This window comes from Armigeres subalbatus, chromosome 2 (genome assembly GCF_024139115.2).
Source record: "Armigeres subalbatus isolate Guangzhou_Male chromosome 2, GZ_Asu_2, whole genome shotgun sequence".
Taxonomy (NCBI): Eukaryota; Metazoa; Arthropoda; class Insecta; order Diptera; family Culicidae; genus Armigeres; species Armigeres subalbatus.
This window is the reverse complement of record NC_085140.1, coordinates 95,348,280-95,364,015: the sequence shown is the minus strand read 5'-3', so window position 1 is coordinate 95,364,015 and position 15,736 is coordinate 95,348,280. Positions and strand designations below refer to the sequence as shown.

Here is a 15,736-nt window from a genome sequence, read left to right as displayed (position 1 = left end):
CAATATCCCGCGTTGTTTTTATAAACCTATACCTATGATGGTTGTTCAGAGCGAAATCTCATATTCCAAGTCGCTCGTTCTTGGGCCGCCCTTTCTATTTCCACCTCGGGACCAACACCATTTTGACTGCCACGATCTTTGTCAGCCATCAGATACTTAGTTTTGACAGAGTTTATAATCGGTCCTATTTTTTCAATCCTTCGTTTAAAAGGCACGAAAGTCTCTTCCACTGTTCTGCGGTCTACACTAATGATGTCGATGTCATTCGCAAAACCAAGGAGCATGTAAGACTTGTTGATAATGGTTTCGTTTCTTTGCACACCAGATCTTCGAATTGCACCTTTCAGAGCTATGTTGAATAGCGTTAAAGAGCGCATCGCCCTTCATCAATCCATCTAACGTTAAGAACGAATCGGATGCCTCACCAGATATTCTGACGATCGATTTGGATCTATCCAGCGTCGCACAAATCAGCTTAATAAGCTTTTCCGGAAAACAATGTTCTAGCATTATATGCCAAAGTTCATTCCGTTTTACCGGGTCGTACGTTGTCTTGAAATCCACAAACAGATGATGAGTCCGTTGTATTCCCAAAATTTATCAATGATTTATCGTAGAGTAAACATCTGGTCCGTTGTTTACCTTCGTTCTCGAAAACCGCCGAAAAGGTCTCCGCAAACGGACGCAGTCTGCTAAACAGAATTCGAAAGATTAAAATCCTGAATCTGTGTGTGCTTGTCTGTCCGATTGTCCATTTAACAATAACTCAAAGTGCTTTTTCCACCTAGCAGCCACCTTTAGGTACTTGAGCTGTCATGAACAATGACTGGCGTCTGTGCGCTTTTCTTGCGCATGTTGTTGATCGTTTTGTGGAACTTCCGTGCGTCGTTTCTGGCAAAGCTTCATCTGCCTCCGAGAGTACTTTTTCGTCGTACCTTCGTTTCGCCAGTTGAGCTTTTTCTGAGCTCACTTATGGTAAATGATCCAATAGTGGAGGAACTAAGTACGTTCCACCACTGTTTATTCGCTATACATTAATTCACTTACCTTAAAGGTGCGTTTGAGAGCTAATCATTTCTATTTTTAGTAAAAAGTGTTCCAATATCATCAACAACCGTCATTATTACCTCCAATTATTGGTACAATGTTCCAATAGTTGCGATATTTTCTAATTTGTGTACCTATAGTTGCGAATCCCATTGTTTTCATACGGGACTCGTAACTATGGGAACACTACCGCAACTATTGGTACAAGGCAGAGAATAAATTAAAGTATTTTAGTGACATTTTACCGATTTTTCTCGGAATTCCAAATTGTTTTAGTCTTTTTCAGGTAATGATAGGCCAACTAATTGATATACAATGTAGGTTGCTACGTTTATTGCGTATATTTGGCAAAAACTGCACTATTATTATTATAGCTTTATTAAAGAAGTTTTCAGCCGGAGACTGGTTCGCCCCTTATATATAAAAAAACTGCACTACCACAACTATCGGATCAAATACCCTAATTCTTTCTATCTTTCTCTATTTTGACGAACAGCCGCTATGAGCATGCGGCTCCTGGCCAGGTTTTCTTATCTGTCGCTCTTTGGCTCTGGCACTTATTCTTCTTCTTATTCTTCTTCTTGGCCTTACATCCCCACACTGCACTATGGTCCAGGATACAGATTTACGTGGAAAGATGAATTTTACGCCAAAACCATATTTTTTAGAAAAAACTGTTGTTCTACAAAATTGTTCGAAATAGTAAGACCATCATTATGATTCTACCAAAAAAATAGGGTGGCCCATCATATAAAAAAAATTAGAAAATATTTTTTTTTATTTCTCAGAATATTGACATGTTTTGTTCTACAAAGTTGTAGCGCAGCTTATTCCAATCAATTTTGCTAAAAAAAAATTTCTGTAGTTCTTAAGTTGGCTGATTTAGAGCAATTTTACCTAATTGGATTAGGGTGTACCTCACAAAAGCAGTATTTTTCATCTCCTTTTTTGTTTTACATTTCTCGAAAAAGTCGTCTTCGGGTGACTTTTAGAGCTAAAAAAATGCAACTTTTGATGGGTTAATACGCTCAATATATTTTTCCAATCAAAAGTTATAATCGTTTTTCTGTCAAAATTAAATTTTTTTCATAAGTTGATATCTCCGGTTAGGGCAGTCCAACAAAATATATTCACACGGCATCTGAAAGAGAAATTAATATTCTTTATTATGTCAAAAAATTGGGGATATATTATTTTTTTATCTCAAGTTTCACCAATTTTACTAAAATCATGTTTTTTCAAATAAATTGATATAACTCGACAACGGAAGAAGATACAAACGATATTCTTATAGCAAAACACGCGTTTTAAAAAGCCTCAAAAGTTTTCAGAAGGTGACATTCGTGAAAAATAAAAAATGAAATTAGCAGATCATAAATATTATTTTTTGAGGGACACCCTAATCCTGGTAAGTAAAATTACTATAAACAAGTGAGCTTAAGAGCTACATAAAAAGTTTATATAGCAAAGTTGATGGGAAAAAGCTGCGCTACAACTTTGTGGAATATTTTATGTCAATTTTCCGCAAAATAAAAGAAAATAAAATTTCACATTTTTATAAAATGGCCCACCTTATTTTTCAGTAACTCTATAATAAGGGCCCAAGTATCCAGAACAACTTTGTAGAACAAATTTTGTTTCTTAAAAGTATGCTTCAGACCGAAAATGCATCTTTTCTCGTAACTCTTGCAATACGATGATAATGATAAAATTTATAAAAAGTGTTTAAGCTGTAGATTTTTTATTTTTCATTTCTCACGAATGTCATCTTCTGAAGACTTTTGGGGCTTTTCAAAACGCGTGTTTTGCTATAAGAATATTGCCTGTATCTTCTTCCGTTGTCGAGTTATATTAATTTATTTGAAAATACATGATTTTAGTAAAATTGATAAAACTTGAGATAAAAAAATAACATATCCCCAATTTTTTGACATAATAAAGGAATATTAATTTCTCTTTCAAATGCCGTGCAAATATATTTTTTTGGTCTACCCTAACCGGAGATATCAACTTAAGAAAAAAATGTAATTTTGACAGAAAAACGATTATAACTTTTGATCGGAGAAAGATATTGAGCATATTTACCCATCAAAAGTTGCATTTTTTTTAGCTCTTAAAGCTCACCTGAAGACGACTTTTTCGAGAAAAGTGCAACAAAAAAAGTAGATGAAAAATACAGTTTTTTTGAGGTACACCCTAATCCAATTAAGTAAAATTGCTCTAAATCAGCCAACTTAAGAGCTACAGAAAAAGCTTTTTAGCAAAATTGATTGGAATAAGCTACGCTACAACTTTGTAGAACATAACATGTCAATATTCCAAGAAATAAAAAAAATATTTACTTTTTTTTATATGATGGGCCACCCTATTTTTTGGTAGAACCTTAATGATGGCCTTACTATTTCGAACAATTTTGTAGAACAACATTTTTTTTCTAAAAAATATAGTTTTGGCGTAAAATGCATCTTTCCGCGTAAATATGTATCCTGGACCATAGTGCATTGGGACAGAGCCGCCTCGCAGCTTAGTGTTCATTAAGCACTTCCACAGTTTTTAACTGCGAGGTTTCTTAGCCAGGTTACCATTTTTGCATTCGTATATCATGAGGCTAGCACGATGATACTTTTATGCCCAGGGAAGTCGAGACAATTTCCAATCCGAAAATTGCCTAGACCGGCACCAGGAATCAAACCCAGCCACCCTCAGCATGGTCTTGCTTTGTAGCCGCGCGTCTTACCGCACGGCTAAGGAGGGCCCCCTTTGGTTCTGGCACTATTGTATTTAAATCCTTGAAAGATTTGTGACAATCGGTTTAGAGATTTATTTTTGGTGAGTAATACTAAATGCGGACACCCTTTTTTCAAAATTCACCCCAACACCGATACCCAGTGAAACAGTGCAGCGGTTCCAATCGTACAAAACTGTCATAACTTTCCAAATCATGAAGTTTGATATGTCGCATGATGGTTTTCACATATTTTCATGAAGTAACCCCGAATTTGGAACCGGCTGGAATCCGGAATACAGGCCATATTTTGCACCGATCGAGTTCCTGATCAAATTTGCAATAGTTTATGCATCGTTTCCATTAAAAATATCTAAAATAATTAATTCCGAAATATACTTTCTAGTAATTGGTCAAATCCAACAATCCATTTTAAATGCGGAATAACTCTGGAACCAAGTGCGATTATGAAGGCAAAATCACTCACGAACGGGCTGACTGATTTTGAAGTTTTTCTCACCAATCGATTGGGTTCTGCTGTGTGTTTAAATAAAGAAAGACAGGTATTTCCCCTGGGACAGTTCGAATACCACGAAAATGCGAACAAGTTTATGAGTTGCGAAGAAATCTAGAAGTATCGTTATACATAAACCATATGAGATTGAGATCCAGGTTTGTGCTTTGCGCAGTAGATTAGTAAATAATTAGTGGAATATTGGACGCGTTCAGATTAGGATGCAGAACAGTCGCGTAACCCGAGTTTGTGCTTTGTGCGATCGGTAAGTAAATAAATTAGTGCATGATTGAACGCGTTTGTATAAAGACGCAAAATAGTCGCGAGATCCAGGTTTGTGCGGTCGATGAGTAAATAATTTAGAATGCCTTTTTATCCGTGTTTTCAAGAAGTACGCAGAACAATTGCGCGATCATCCGAAATAATTTGATGACCCATTGGCTATTGGCCGACCAAATGATCAGTTCGGTCGAACAACATTTTCGACCGTATGTCCATTTTGGCTAAACGACATTTTTGGCCAGATAGGTTGCGGCATTGTGGCCTCCGCCCAAACATCTCTTCCCGCTGTTTGGCTGAAAGTCATCCGGCAGAAAGGGTCATTTGTCCTAAAGTGATACTTTGGCCGAAAAAGTTGTTTGACCTTTGAGTAGAGTGGAGCAAGAATGCGCGTGAGGTAAGCATACGGTTTCGACTTTTTGAAGTTATAAAAAAAAAAACTAGCAGCACTGCACCAATTTGACAGGTATTCTGATCAACTATTGGCATGTGTAATTGTAAACGATTTGAATAAACAACAAGGGAGATATGGAGTTAGATAATTTGCTGGTCATTTTGCTAAAAATAATTGTGTTTCCGCAACTAGTATTCCAATACAATATATACGTTCAATCACGTGAACATTATACCATTTCGATAACCAATTGTATAGACTACTTTACGGTGCAGAACACCAATCCGGTTGGTTTTCCAAGAGGTCAAAACCCTTACCTGAATAAAATTTGGGACTGAGGGGTAAAAGTACGCAGGAACGGGTAGAGCAAGAGTACGCAAATGAACCTTCAAGTTCTGATGTCAAAACCGATTCTCCGGCCTTAGTAAGACTACTTCCAAAGCGTAAAAATCCGCAACCAAGAAAAAAGGGACCGAAAATTATCACAAATTTTTTTAAGGATAAGCTGAAGCCCTTTGGTGTTAGAAAGGAATTAGCGAACAAAGCACTGAACCTAAAAATAAACAAATCGTTTTAGGTATTGTTTTACACCCAAACCTAGTCCGAAAACACCATTTCATCTGAATGATTATTTCATTTGATCAAACGAAACATCCATAAATTACACAACGCTTAGCTGAGAGGGGTGTGCGAGATGTAAGAGGATCCATACAATTTTTAGATGTTTCATACAAAAAAGTGTAAGATAGGGGGATGGATGATTTAATGCATTTTTGCACAATGCAAATTTTGCATTTCGTAATTGGAGGAAGAGAAGAGGAGCCTCTTGAAAGGAGGCTTCCGGACCTCTTGAAAGGGGGGCTTCCGGGCCTCTTGAAAGGAGGCTTCCGGGCCTCTTGAAAGGAGGCTTCCGGGCCTCTTGAAAGGAGGCTTCCGGGCCTCTTGAAAGGAGGCTTCCGGCCTCTTGAAAGGGGGCTTCCGGGCCTCTTGAAAGGAGGCTTCCGGGCCTCTTGAAAGGAGGCTTCCGGGCCTCTTGAAAGGAGGCTTCCGGGCCTCTTGAAAGGAGGCTTCCGGGCCTCTTGAAAGGAGGCTTCCGGGCCTCTTGAAAGGAGGCTTCCCGGGGTCTTGGAAAAAGGCTTCCCGGGCCTCTTGAAAGAAGGCTTCTTGACCTCTTAAAAATGGGCTTCCGGGCCTCTTGAAAGGAAATTTCCGGGCCTCTTGAAAGGAAGTTTCCGGGCCTTTTGAAAGGAATCCTCCGAGCTGCTTAGAAGGCTTTCGAAAAGCGTAGAAGGATGCTCTAAATTTAAATTCAGAAGCATATTCTTAACATGCCATCCAACATTTTGAGGTAGATTGCATAGAATATTTTTAAAATTTGTTCATTCATCGTTTTGTCCTTCTGATCTTTTGTTCCACAGCCCTTCATCCACTGTGCTGGTTGTGGAGAGAAGAATTCAATAGTATTTAAGTTACTGATCGCATATTATGTACAAAATTTTGAAATAAAAAAAATATACATATATAAAAACTTTATCAATAAGTTTTGATTAAAATCCGCCATTATGCATTGTTGTCCGAGGTAGCCCCTTGGCCCAGCGAAGGGACCCCTAGGGGTACATTTACTCCAGGTTGAGAACCGCTGTAGTAGATAAAGCCTCCTTCAATGAACTCATTTGCCCGGGATAATGCGAAGAGAATAGATGATGTCTTCTTTAAATTAATGCATTTGCCCGGTATAAGACTAATATAAAAGATAATGCCTTCTCCTTCTTTAAATGAACGAATTTTCTCGGTTTAAGGCAAACATAGGCGAATCAAGGAGATAACTACTTCTTTAAATAAATGCGTTTGCCCGGTTTAAGGCAAACATAGTTGATAATGCCTTCTTTAAATAAACGCGTTTGCCCGATTTAAGGCGAACAGAGTTGATAATGCCTTTTTTCAATGAACGAATTTGCCCGGTATAAGGCGAACAGAGGAAATAATGCCTGCTTTAAGTGAACGCGTTTGCCCGGTATAAAGCGTTTTCCCGGTATGAACGCATTTTTTTGAATGATGTCATCTCCAAATGAAAGTAGAGATAATTCCTTCTTCAAATGAACGCCTTCGTCAAGTTTAACGCATCACCTATTCGGTTTCAGTTTTGGGCAGAAAAAATGGTAATTTTTTGTTGGCGCTTGGTACGATTTGGAAGAACTCCGACCATATGTAACGGGATTTTACGGAACGAGAATTTGTCGTTAAAGTCTGGCACGATGAACCTTGTCAAATGTCAATCGGGTCTGAAAATAAGTACGGATATACGATCAAAATCTTCGTAAACATTGTGTAATTTACTCGACTAAAGTCACCCTGCTAATGTATAATTCGTAAAAAACAAATAATAATTATACACATGAATTCTAAATAAACTTCCATACATAGATTAATTGGAAAAAACTATAAACTTGAAATCATGACTGACTGGGTACTGTCACATTCGGAGTAGTATTCCATTCGGGGTGATGGCATTCGGGATAGTTGCTCAGGGTATTGGCGTTCGGGGTAGTGGCCTTCGGGGTAACATCATTATGGGTAACGGAATTATGGGTAGTGTCGTCGAGTCCAAAAAGACGCAAATGGAAGGTATTGTTTTCGCACAGCTGTGTAAAACAAGTTGAAATGCATCATCAGAACCGGTGCCCCCGCAATTGGGGCTTATTAAAAGAAATTTATCATGGGTTGTAGCCCCCCGAATCAATTCATTTTCGTAACAGCTAAAGAAAAACGTCTCTCACGGTATGTTCCCTATCGAGAGAGTGTACAGACATGATAAGTGAGAGATTTTCTCATTCTCCTTTGGATTCAAACCCTGCCCTGAAGACATCCTTAAACAGTCAGATATTTCAAATCTAGTGGTGAATGGTTCTTGCATCCAAATAGCTGGTGTTAAATGATAAGGGATCAAGTATTTTACTTTGTTGCCGTAAACTTACAGGTCCCTGTGAATGTTGTTTGGCACACATGTTACGCCACATACGTACCACCAAAACTAGAACAACCTTGAAAACATGAGTTTCTACTAGTTCAAGTAAATTCTCATATATATAAATCCACTATTTAACACGATAATCCTTTTTCCTATTCACAGTGCTACGATACTCCATCGGGGTACGGCCCATCACCCGTCGGAACCGATGATATCAGCGGTTGCAGTGTCACCCGCTATGGTAATTACTTCACGGACAATATCCCAGGAAGCGAGTACCAACCACTACCTGCCAATGCAGTCCAAAACCAGCAGCTATCCCACCAGCACCCACACAATTTTAATGGGCCCCCACCCAGTTACGATACCGTCCTGGCACAGGACGAACTGGCCGGTACCACCAAAATTCGCCCCAAAAGTGCCGATATCAGTACGGTGTCATCCGACGGAGAATCGAACGCCCGCGGATTGTCGGCGAAGCTGGAAAGCCTTCTGAATGATCCCGTCGGTAATCAACGCCGCAAGCGAAACCGTTTCATCGAACCAGACTTCACAGATCTGGGCCGGATGCTCAGCTTGCCCGGATGTAGCGAAATCGGTAATTGCAGCTGCCCGTTGAGTGACAGTTTGCAAGTGTACTGTCGCAAGTGTGGCCAATACGTGGACGGAGGGGTGATGCAAAATAATATGAACAACAATCGCCCCGTCGGTTGTGGGTTCGCTGCGGAACAACCGGCTGAGGGGGATTGCGGTGATACCACGGACAGTACCAATTGGACCGGATCGTCCGCAATTGGATGTGACAATCTGATGGACTGCGACGGTGACAATAATGGCAACAGCATCCAAATCACCCACAGTGACAATGGGATTACTAACCGCAGCATTAGCGGTTGCGAATTGAATGAGCTGCTATTACAAGATTTACAATTTCATTCACCCGGTGATACTACGGCAGCAGCGTGCGCGACCGGTGAGTTCAACAACAACAACGACGATCGGATTTGCTGCACCAGTCACGATGACGCCCGGCATAATGAGGAGAATAATAATAATCTCCCCTCGAGTGCATCGCTGCAACCCATCGGAACAATACGGGCAGACGAACCGGCGGCAATGGGGACAGCTGCCGTCGTTGGTGCTGGTGCTGCGGCAAGAGATAGCGTTAACGATAATACTAATAGCCCTAATAGCAACGGTAATCAAGAATCCGCCCAAGCTACCGACGCTGTTGTTGTTGGGATAGGTCCGCCAAACGGTGTCGAATGCAATAAACCGGCTGATAACGGCGGGCGGGGGGTCCCCGGCAACAATAACGGCGACGACGACGCCTGTCGGAATCTCGCCGAAAATGGTCTCGTTCGGTTGGATATGAGCCAGATAATCGATCAAACTGGACTGCCGACATATGAAGCGGCACTGCGACTGGAGTCCAGTGGATATGTTTGAGGACGGTGGTGTCCGAGTGACTTGCATTATATGATTTAACGCAGGCAATGAAGTGGAACCATAAATCACATACGATGGCCTTAGCGAATTTTAGTCAATGTAATACGTAGCGAATAGCGTTTAGGAAATGTTGCAGTCGAATGTATGGCGAAAACAGGAGAAATGATTTTTTCACTGTATGATAAGAGTTATTTCAAATTTAGTAAAATTTTATTTTGTGATATAGCATAAAAATATCGATTTTGAACATTTTATTGTAGACGTGTTAGATATATTCGAAAAGTGCTTAATAGAAAGTTCGTAATATATGAAGCAAGTTTCCACGTAAAATTTTCCTAGTTTTCGACAGAAAAATCTACTGAATTCTTCTTAATTGCTACAAACAAATCCTTCGGAATTTTGAAATCTTTCTTGTTGAGTTTTCTATAAAAAAATATTTAAAATTTTCACGGGAAATTCTTTGCAATTGCAGGGCTGTTACAAACTGAGCAAATTCCATTCCACGAATCCACGACTAACAAAATAATATCCGCGACTGTAAAACAAAACCTCGACAAACAAAAATAATTACCTTAGTACTTAAAACACATTTCAATAAAAAACCACGCTTGAAGTAAAAAAGTAACATGAAATTTCGTTTTCTACGATATGGGTTCGTGCATACCTAATAGCCTAGTCAGCTACAGGTTTCTTTACAGTTAACCGACTTTTCTAAACTGATTTTGAAGAGAGGTCCTAAAATTTTACCCATCAAAGCTTGAAGAACTCTCTGACAGGGGCGGACTGAAGTTACTGTAAGGTCTGCAGTAGACTGGCCCAGCTCAATATGAGGAGAAAAAAATGTTGTCGAATTCCACGGGGCACCCCCCAGGATTGTGTCTTTGAGTGAGAAAATTAATCTCTCAAAGTTTCAGCTCAATCGGTTTTTGCATAAAGTGGCGCAGTTGATTTAAAGTTTGTATGGGGATTTCAGCCAACATGTATAGGAAAATACACCTCAGTCACTCATTCGATCTTGAAATTGGTTCTGATTGCTCGATTTAGCTCAGCCTTGCAAAAAGGGCAGTTGGTATGTTACAAAACAATTTCACAGATACAGAACATTATACGATGATAAAATATTTTAAGCCCTTTTAGTGGAATGTATTCAACCGTCTAAGACGAGTTTAGTACTCTCTATTTAATAATTTGTGGAATTAAATGGAGAGTACTAAACTCGTCTTAGGCGGTTTATTATACGATGATTAAATGAACTTCTACTTAGCTTTCGACTGATTTATTAGGAGCTGTGTTGTGTACTTTTAGATTTTTTGATCGAATCGCATCAGCCAAAAACTATATAAAAGTCCATTTAATCATCGTACAATGTTCTGTGAAATTATTCTGTAACATACCAACTGCCCTTTTTGCAATTCTGAGCTCAATCGAGCAATCAGAACCAATTTTCAGATCGAATGAGTGACTGAGGTATTTTTTCCTATACATTTTGGCTGAAATCCTCATACAAACTTCAAATAAAATGCGTTAGCTTATACAACAACCAATTAGCTTTATCTTAGATTTAGCTTAGCTTTAGCTTAGCTTTAGCTTAGCTTTAGCTTAGCTTTAGCTTAGCTTTAGCTTAGCTTTAGCTTAGCTTTAGCTTAGCTTTAGCTTAGCTTTAGCTTAGCTTTAGCTTAGCTTTAGCTTAGCTTTAGCTTAGCTAGCTTAGCTTTAGCTTAGCTTTAGCTTAGCTTTTAGCTTAGCTTTAGTTAGCTTAGCTTAGCTTTAGCCAGCTTTAGCAAGCTAGTTTAGCAGCTGTTTTTAGTTAGGCTTAGTTTTTAGCCCAGCTCTGAGTTTAGGCAAGTTCAGCTCCAGTTCCCAGCCCCACCCCTGAGCCCCACCTGTTCACCAGCTGTTCAGCCCCACCCAGCCCCACCCCACCAGCCCACCTGCCCTGTTCAGCCCCACCTGTTCAGCCCCACCAGGCTGAGCCCCAGCCCACCCCTGTTCCCAGGCTGTTCCCAGCCCCACCCCTGTTCCACCCTGTTCCCAGCCCCACCCAGGCTGAGCCCCACCAGCTCACCTGTTCCAGCCCAGGCTCCCAGGCCAGCCCTGTTCCTGACTCCCAGCCCCACCTGTTCCACCCCAGCCCCACCCCAGCCCCAGCCTGTTCCCAGCCCAGCCACCAGGCTCCCCAGGCTCCCAGCCCCAGCCCACCTCACCCCCAGCTCCACCCAGCCTCCAGCCCCAGGCTCCCAGCCACCAGGCTACCCCCACCCCCTGTTCCCCACCCCAGCCCCACCCCAGCTCCCACCAGCCCCACGGCTCAGCCCAGCTCCCACCCCAGCCCACCTGTTCAGCACCACTAGCTTAGCTCAGCTCAGCCCCAGCCTCCAGCCCACTCAGCTCACCAGCTCCAGCTTAGCCAGCCAGCCCACCCCACCTTTAGCTCACTTTAGCTCCCCAGCTTAGCTTTAGCTTAGCTTAGCTAGCTTAGCTAGCTTTAGCTTAGCTTTAGCTTAGCTTTAGCTTAGCTTTAGCTTAGCTTTAGCTTAGCTTTAGCTTAGCTTTAGCTTAGCTTTAGCTTAGCTTTAGCTTAGCTTTAGCTTAGCTTTAGCTTAGCATTAGCTTTAGCTTATCGCCGTTATGTAGATGGGACACACGACACCTTCCATCCACTCCTGCGGCAAAACTTCCTCCTCCCAAACCTTGGTAATGATCCAGTGCAGCGCTCTAGCCAGTGCCTCACCACCGTGTTTAAATAGCTCTCCTGGTAATTGGTCAACCCCAGGGGCTTTGTTGTTCTTCAGCCGGCCAATCTCCTCCTGGATTTCCTGAAGATCCGGAGCCGGTAGAATTATGTCCTGCGCGCGTTCCCCCAGGTCCATCACCATACCGCCATCTTCGTCTGCCACATCGCCATTCAGGTGCTCTTCGTAGTGCTACCGCCAGCTTTGGATCATCTCACGCTCGTTCGTAAGAATGTTCCCGTTTATGTCCTTACACATATCAGGCTGTGGCACGTGGCCCTTACGTGAATGGTTCAACTTCTCATAGAACTTTCGTGTGTTATTAGCGCGGTACAGTTGCTCCGTCTCTTCACGGTCTCGAGCTTCCTGCTGACGCTTTTTCCTCCGGAAAATCGTGTTTTGTCTGTTCCGCGCCTGTTTATATCGTGCCTCGTTCGCCCTCGTGCGGTGTTGCAGCAATCTCGCCCATGCTACATTCTTCTCTTCTACTAACTGCTCACATTCGCCGTCATACCAGTCGTTTCTCTGATCCGGGGGCACCGTGCCAAATGCAGCGGTTTCGGTGCTACCAATGGCGGATCGAATATTTCTCCAGCCATCTTAAAGACTGTGCCTAGATTCCGTTGGGAGTGCCAGCTGCTGCGCGCGTATCCTTGGGCTAGTCTACTGTCTTGTAGCCGTCCAATGTTAAGCCTACTACGACTACGACGCGTGTTGTAGGTACACCGTCGAGAGTTTTGAGCGCAGGCATATTGCAACGAGGTAGTGATCGGATTCAATATTCACACTGCGGTAAGTGGGGACTACCGAATTTACCGTCGATTAGAACGTGGTCGATTTGGTTTTCCGTTTTTTGGTTAGGTGATCTCCATGTGGCCTTGTGGACATTTTTGCGGGGAAAGAAGGTGCTTCGGACTACCATTCCGCGGGAGGCTGCGAAGTTTATGCATCGTTGGCCGTTGTCATTCGATACGGTGTAGACTATCCGGTCCGATGACCGGTCTATACATTTCCTCTCTTCCTACCTGTGCGTTCATGTCACCGATGACGATTTTTACGTCCAGCAGTGGGCATCCATCGTATGTCTCCAGCTGTGCGTAGAACGCTTCTTTCTCGTCGTCGGGTCTCCCTTCGTGTGGGCAGTGCACGTTGATGATGCTATTGTTAAAGAAACGGCCTTTAATCCTCAGCTTGCACATCCTTGCGTTGATTGGCTGCCACCCAATCACGCGTTGGCGCATCTTACCCAGCACTATGAAGCCGGTTCCCAGCTCGTTGGTGGTGCCACAGCTTTGGTAGAAGGTAGCCGCTCGATTCCCGCTTTTCCACACTTTCTGACCTGTCCAACAGATCTCCTGCAGCGCCACTACGTCGAAGTTGCGGGGATGTAATTCATCGTAAATCATCCTGTCGCAACCTGCGAAACCTAGCGACTTGCAGTTCCATGTTCCAAGCTTCCAATCGTGATCCTTTATTCGTCGCCTAGGTCTTTGCCGATTATATCGAGTTGCATTATCTCTTATATTGTTCGTAATTATTGGTTTTCCAGGCGGCTTATTGGGCCTACGCAAACCTCCTGTCTCGTCGGAGGGCCGTCGTGTCAGGGCTGTTTAGCGTCCCACCTAACACCAGGTATCAGAACGTCCGCTCCAGGGGCACGTTCACCTCAATTTGGTAGATTTGTGCCACAACCAGGACTTGGGCTTGAGCGCTTTGAGCGGCACACGTTCGCTTTGGTGGGGCCTATTTGCGGATATACATGCAGCTTTTTATAGGAATTTAACAGGGCCCACTGTCAAACCCCACCACATCCTAGGCAAGCCCCACAACTCGCAGATGGCCTGGGGAGGGATCGTCAAGCCCTTGGACATAGTCCCTGCTGTCCCGCACAACCGTCATCCTTATTATTTCACGCATGCTGCAACGTAGCACAGCAGAAATATTAAAAATGACAGTTGTGCGTTGCTTACGAGTTGAATGGTGTCCATTGAATACAAGAGCACTTCTAAATCTGGATTCCGTGAGGAGTGTCCTTAAAGGAAGGAAACAAAAGTTAATAGAGCTTCAAAGGTAGGGCGCTCGATCAATTTTAATTTTCATTTATTGATTCAAATTATTGGTACAGTGGATTATAGAAGCAACAAACTCTCTTCACTCGAGCAAATACAAAGTCAGAAAATGCAGTACTGGCCATTTTTGCAGTTAGTAAGACTTTGGCAAAAGGGATGAAGCTTTTCCAGGACGTAGAACTTGTTAATACATTTCGGTTGTTATTAACATCGTGTGTCCTAAGGAAATAGCGTGCTTCAGTAGCATTAGTTTACGCGGAGCACAGTGAAGAGTAAAAGTTCTCGCAGATTCTACTCTCTCGGAAACGATGAAAATACTGACATTAAAATCATGGCAAAGTTGGCTATTTTCTTAAGAGAAAGTGACGGTCATTCGAGTGACAGAGAAATTGGCAGCTTTGACCCTAATACAGCAGGGTTTGCAGAAATTGCTCTCAGTAGATAACAAACAATGATAAAAGAGAAGCAAAAACTGTTCCGAATCATAACAAGCCATGATAACAAATTTATCAAACGTGTATACAAGTGCGAAAAAACAGAATCGGATAGTCAGCCCCCCCCCAGAAAAATGGTGATTCTCGCTTTGTTTTAGCTCCTTTCGTGTTGGTCACTGCACAGCTGTGTAAAACAAGTTGAAATGCATCATCAGAACCAATGCTCCCCGCATTTGGAGCTTTGTAAAAGAAATTTATCATGCACGCTTAAAGTAAATTACACATCGCATGAATAATTTTCACACATGACGACGATGACACGAGAGAATAGCAATCTGTGTGAAAATTATGTGTAAGACATGCACAGTCGCTGTGTAAATATGTGTAAGAAACTTTGCTTCGAACTGTCGAGTCCATTTGGATCGCCATGATGGCGGTTGCGTCCGGCATGCATCGCAACGAAAATGACTTTTCTGTGGATTTTCGTCATGTTTCGATACGATACAACTAAAATGTGCAACTATAAACATCGCACTTTAGTTTGGTCATATCGAAACAAATGCGGACTCCTCTGAAACAGTATAAAATGTTGCGATAATTTTCAATTTACATGAAAAAATATAATTGAGGTTAGGTCCGTTTTCCGACAGCTCTCTCACTGTGTGAAAGGAACTCATCGGAAATCGTTAACCGTCAATTACACTAAAATGAGTAACATGGCAGTTACACATAATATGTGTTGTTCCAGGTTAGGCCCGTTTTGTGTGAACGAAACACAAAATTGTGTGAATGACTTTAAGCGTGTACATATCGTATATGTCTACAGAGATGATAGGTGAGAGACTTTTCCATTCTCTTTTGAATTCAATCCCTGTAATACAGTGATCAACTAACGGGACAACCTGAGGGCTGTTAAGACCTGTGCAAAGGAACTTTTTTTCCTTAGAAAACTTGAGTGGCTTTACGATTGGAGGAGCCTCAGCAATGACAGGAAAGAGCAATGGCGTTGTGACCATTCTAATCAAGGAAAAGCAATCAAATAGGGTTCTTGTTCTTCTTACCGGCATTACATCCCTCAATGGGACATTTCGCCTCGCAGCTTAGTATTCATTCAACACTTCCACA

At 42.0% G+C, this 15,736-nt stretch overlaps 2 protein-coding genes across 6 annotated transcripts in view; one reads left to right on the top strand and one right to left on the bottom strand.

The window, feature by feature from the left end:
• The window catches only part of LOC134210119 (uncharacterized), a 62,692-nt gene extending 52,712 nt beyond the window's left edge, over window positions 1-9,980 (top strand). For both annotated transcript variants that reach the window (XM_062686144.1, XM_062686143.1), the window contains exon 4: window positions 8,090-9,980. In XM_062686144.1, the coding sequence (XP_062542128.1) occupies window positions 8,090-9,376 (1,287 nt within the window). In that variant the 3' untranslated portion in view covers window positions 9,377-9,980. The remainder of the gene's footprint in view (window positions 1-8,089) is intronic.
• The window catches only part of LOC134210117 (probable beta-hexosaminidase fdl), a 158,001-nt gene that overhangs the window by 99,882 nt on the left and 42,383 nt on the right, over window positions 1-15,736 (bottom strand). The gene's annotated exons all lie outside the window — the stretch shown is intronic.